This window comes from Pteropus vampyrus, unplaced genomic scaffold (assembly GCF_000151845.1).
Source record: "Pteropus vampyrus isolate Shadow unplaced genomic scaffold, Pvam_2.0 Scaffold195, whole genome shotgun sequence".
Lineage (NCBI taxonomy): Eukaryota > Metazoa > Chordata > Mammalia > Chiroptera > Pteropodidae > Pteropus > Pteropus vampyrus.
The window spans coordinates 755,431-760,604 of NW_011888976.1; the positions used below are offsets into that span (position 1 = coordinate 755,431).

At 43.0% G+C, this 5,174-nt stretch overlaps 1 protein-coding gene across 1 annotated transcript in view; it reads left to right on the forward strand.

The window, feature by feature from the left end:
* DNASE1L3 (deoxyribonuclease 1 like 3) overlaps nucleotides 1-4,891 on the forward strand; it is a 23,050-nt gene extending 18,159 nt beyond the window's left edge. Inside the window, exons 6-8 of the mRNA XM_011371777.2 lie at nucleotides 1,585-1,742; nucleotides 4,312-4,408; nucleotides 4,714-4,891. Of these exons, the coding sequence (XP_011370079.1) occupies nucleotides 1,585-1,742; nucleotides 4,312-4,408; nucleotides 4,714-4,830 (372 nt within the window). The 3' untranslated portion in view covers nucleotides 4,831-4,891. The remainder of the gene's footprint in view (nucleotides 1-1,584; nucleotides 1,743-4,311; nucleotides 4,409-4,713) is intronic.
* Nucleotides 4,892-5,174: the final 283 nt, after the last annotated feature.

Consider the following 5,174-nt stretch of genomic DNA (forward strand, 5'->3'; position numbering starts at 1 on the left):
CTTTTGGGATGTGACTCCAGTGATTCCCTTTCCTCCTCAGTTTCACTTCCAAAAGTTCAAAATGAGTCAAGTAAAGCATGAGCACAGAGCTGGGCAAGGAGAACACAAGAGGTATATTTCATTGCTTATTTGTAAAGAGCAGAGCAAGAGAAAGATAATTAATTTATTCCTAAAATTATGAATTCGTTCAGTCATTCAACAAGAATTTATTGAGCATCTGTTAAGCGTTGGGCACTTGGAAGGCATCAGTGGCACAAAAATGAACGAGAGGGGAAACTCGTGCTGAGGGGCCTTCAGTTAGGCAGATTGGTGTTTGGTTCTTGACTTCTCCACTTGAACCTCCCAGTTGAGTGGTATAGAGCCAGCCCTCTATGCTGTTTCTACAGAGCTTAAAGGTCTTTCGACGACCTAGTGTTTGTGAGATTCAAAGGAAACTATAAAACACTTACTGCACACAGTGAATGCTCAGTAAATCCTGCCTCTATTAATAGAAGCTGGTGGTCATGACATTCTGTCTTCAACTGAGCCCATCATTCTCAGGGAAAATCATGACCACTGAGGTCAAAATAAAATGTTTTTGAAGAAAAGTCTAAAGTCAGCAACAGCCCCAAACTATAGTACATACAAGGAAATCTGATACTTCCTCTGGATTGAAGGATATTAAAATTCTGTTCCAAGAGCCCCACAGGGAAAAACATTTCCAAGATAGAATGATTCTGTTGGTGGCCTAAGGTTCTTCCCACTTCTCCAATAGACAGAATTTCCACAGGAATACATTCCCAACTTTAAGACTATAGAAGATAAAGAACAGTGCTAAAGCTGTCTAATACACCTCCCAAGTTCATTTTTCCTGCTTGGAAACAAAAGGCATTGATTCATTCACATGTTTAAGCCACAGACAAAAGATGTGAGGGAGTAAATTAATGGGGTTCTTTTATTCCCATCTAATGCTACATGCTGAATTACAGAAACGTGGTGACTAAGAACAGGAGGAAGCAGCTATAGTGAACATCTTTTTTCCCGTTAAGAACATCTTCTCTTGTACATACTCGCCTGCCAAATATTCATCAAAACTGTGACTCATTTTTAAACCCATGGCCTCTTCTTTGAAAAGGCAAAAAAAAAGTTAAGACCCCGTATTAATTTGCTAGGGCTTTAACAGAAACTGAGTGGCTTAAGAAACACAGATTTGTTTCCTCATAATCCTGGAGGCTAGATCTCCAGGATCAAGGTGTCAGCAGGGGTGGTTTCTGCGGAAGTTTCTCTCCTTGGTCTTCCCTCTGTGTCTCTGTGTCCTAATCTCCTCTTCTTATGAGGACACCAGTCATATTGGATTAGGGCCCACCTGTATAACCTCATTTTACCTCAATTACCTCTTTAAAGGCCCTCTTCCCAAATACAGTCACATTCTAAGGTACCGAGGCTCAAGACTTCAACATAAGAATTTGGGAAAACACAATTTAGCCCATATCAGAACCCATCATTTACTGGGCATGGGAGATGGAGTCGTGCCAGCAGTTCTGAGCAAAAGTGTTTGGCAACAATGTCCACCAGGTGACTGACGCTCCAAGTCATATCTTTCAGAATTTCATTTTCATGGGCGACTTCAACGCGGGCTGCACCTACGTCCCCAAGAAGGCCTGGAAAAGCATTCGCCTAAGGACAGACCATAGATTCACTTGGCTGATTGGGGACCAAGAGGACACCACAGTCAAGAAGAGCACCAACTGTGCATATGACAGGTAGAAGGCATCTGCCAGAGGCTGCTAGCCCATTCAGTGCTTGGTATGCATTAGAAAAGAAACTCCTTCTTGGCAGATGAGGCACTTGTCTTGGAGAGCTGAGTTAATTAGATTTCAGGCCTCTCCACCTAGTGCTTTGTATAGTATACAAATTGCATTAACTGGACACTGTAGTTTAGCAGTGGCAAGTGTGGGCTTTGCTGTCAGACAGTCCTGGGTTTAAATTCAAACACTACTACTTAATATGTCTATGACCAAGAGACGTAAACTCTCTATGCCTTTGTTTCTTCACTTATAAAATGGAGAGTATAGTAGCGCCTCACCCATGGATATATGATGAGGATTCAAGGCAGAAACGTGTAAATCTTATAACACAATGCTTACTATATGGTAAGAGCTCAGTACCTTCATTGCTGTTAATTATTCTATCGCAAAGACATGCCACCGTTTACTCGATCAATTCCCTATCTTTGGGCATTATGTTATTATATTACCAAAGATTTGTTATTAAAAGTTCTGCTGAAATGAACATTCTATATATACATTTTGTTTATATATTTATGACTTCCTTAGGGTAAAACTCTGAAAATGAGGCCAGTTAATGCAAGGGTATTCACACTTCTAAAGCTTTTGCTGCACATTTTCTAAATGCAAGTACACACATTTAAATAACATGCTCTTATATTTGTAAAGTCTCTCTGGAGATTTTCAGTCGGCTTTAATTTTTGCTCCTTAAATCCGGAGGGTGCCTGAAGACCGCGAATGTTCACGATCTGCCCATCCATAGAGGAGACCACAGGTCGGGAGGCCCCTAGGAAACCTGGTCCCGTGGGTGGTTTCCTTTCCCAGGGCTCAGCCTGCCACCAAGGAAGCGTGAGATGGCCATCTGCGAGAAGATAGTTGTCTTACTTCTCTAGTTTTGAGGTCTGGCTTTCATTTTCATCTCGTGACCTCCTTCGTTCCTCTTGGAGCTTTCAGGCCTGGAGTGTTTGTTGCAGAAGTGTTCATTCCAGCCCTCAAAAGTGGAAACAACCTAAGCATTGGGCAAAGCGGGGGCAAGGTGGGAAGTTCCAGGAGATTGAGCCCCGTGCCCTCTCCCTCCTATTTGGAGGGGCTGCCAGCAAAACACATGCCAGTTATGCAGCCTTGGGCGGGTCAAGTCCCTTCTGTGGCCCCATTCTTCTCCCCTGGCAAATAGGAGGGAGGTGACTGAAAACAATGAAGCAGAAGAACACTGAATCACAGGGAAAGATGTTCACAATAAATTAGGTGGGTGGGGGAACAAGTCGAAAAAGGTATTTACTAGAACCCTGGTGTTATACACACATATGCCAAAGGATAGCAGGATGACATGTGGTTTTTTTAAAGACTGATTTCTTATTTTGCTGTTCTGAATTTTATGCTTTCCTTAATAGCGTGTGGCTTTTGTGGTTTCTAAAAAGGCATTATGTTTAATAAGGGAAGTAAGATGAAATGGTCTCAATTCCAGTCTTTGCTCTTTGCTCAAAAACCTATTGAACACCTCCCACGCACTGGGGCAACCGCCAGAAAGCTTACACGATCAGCTGGCCTGCCCACACACATACCTAGATGTGAGAAATGGAGGAACCTTACTTAACTGTGTTGTTCTAGACTCTCTGTGTGTGAAAGAATTGCTTTAAGAAATCTCCATCTGCATGTGAAGAGTTTACTTGTGGACTGAGTTTAAAGTTAACCGGATGGTGGGTGGTGTTGGTAGCAAACACTGGAAACCAAATCAGCTGGCTGGAATCAGGGGAAGCTCATGGATAGTCATGAGCTAGCTCTTTGACTCATCTTGTCATTCTTCATCTAGTCTGTAGGGGCCATGTAGATCCCAGCTGCTTCTCCCCACTTGGTATCCATTAGAGTTTATGCTTTCAAAACCCATTTAACTACCACATTCACATTTTTGGTTATCACTGCAAAGCCGCTGTGCTATGGTTTTTCTCCGTATTTGTCTTTAAATCCATTCATTTCTTACCAAAATAAATTAATTTTAAGGGAAAATTCATAATGCTAAGGTGAGAAAACAGTATCATTTGCCATAAATCAAAAATAACTATAAAAATAATCCTGGTGAAAACCTAACTGTAAATTCTGCCTTAATTCTCTTGCCTCTGGAATGCTTGGTGGTTGCAGCCTGCTCTTTCTGAATCAAAATGGGAACTTAGGAAGTCCTACAGACAAGCCAGGCCCCTTCTCCATAATCGAACAGGGGAAAATAATTGCAAAGGAAATAAATATTCTCAAGATGCAAGATACTGCTATGTGGTGTGGTGTCCATGTGTCATATAAAATCTTCTTTTCTACCACCAGGGAGGGCTACCTGTCCACACAGGGAAACACTGTCCTGGTATCCACAGTGCCATGGCAGGGGCTGATGCTATTTTCCAGTCTCAGGCACCAGCTAAAAACAGATCTGGACTTTGAGCGCCATGTGAACGGGCCAGGCTGCTCAGTCAGTTCCAGATGTCAGACATGGACCTTGGTCTGATTTCAAAAATCAATAGGGTGAATTAACATGACTGTTTCCCCTCCCCTTCTGCAGGATCGTGCTGAGGGGACAAGAGATTGTCAGCTCTGTCGTTCCCAAATCAAATGGCACCTTTGACTTCCAGAAAGCTTATGGGTTAACTGAACAGGAGGTATGATCGCCATCTTGTCTTTCTGTGCCACCGTCCTGAGAGGACGCGTTGGTGTCACCCTCTGAGGTCATCACTGGAGACACAACATTGGGCCACTGGACTTTGAGTCTCAAAGCCTATGATTCTGTGACTTGAAGACCTACCTAAATTTCTGATTGAGCTGGTCCAGGGACGGGTGTTCACCAGTGTATGGTCTGTTGGGTGACTTTGGGCATTTGGCCTTCCCTCCCAGTGCCTGAATTTGCTCATCGCTAAAATGAGAGTGTATCCCAATTCTCAAATTTATCTCCCTTTTCTCTTTACAGGCCCTGGATGTCAGTGACCACTTTCCAGTTGAATTTAAACTACAATCTCCAAGGGCCTTCATCAACAGCAAAAAATCTGTCTCTTTAAGGAAGAAAAACAAGGCCCGTCGCTCCTAGATACAAGGGCACCTTTTTATTTACCATTCCTTGCCTCTCAATAAAAGAGCTCTAACAAGTATAAACTGCTCCCTGAACTCAGGAAACAAGACTGGTCTAAATGCTTTCATTTTTCAACTTGACTTTAATCCACTTTTAGCCTAATTGAGAGGATAGTCTTCTATTACCCTATTTGGGCTCGTATCTCCCCTGAATTGCTCAAAAGAAAACTGGAGGCTTTTGCAATCCAAAAAGATGGTCTTCGTGTCCTGAGCTAGAGTCCCATCCGCTGTCACGGACACGGTGCAACCCTGCTGTGGAGACAGGAGAGCCAGTTTCCAGTCTTTACAAGGGGATCCTGTTCC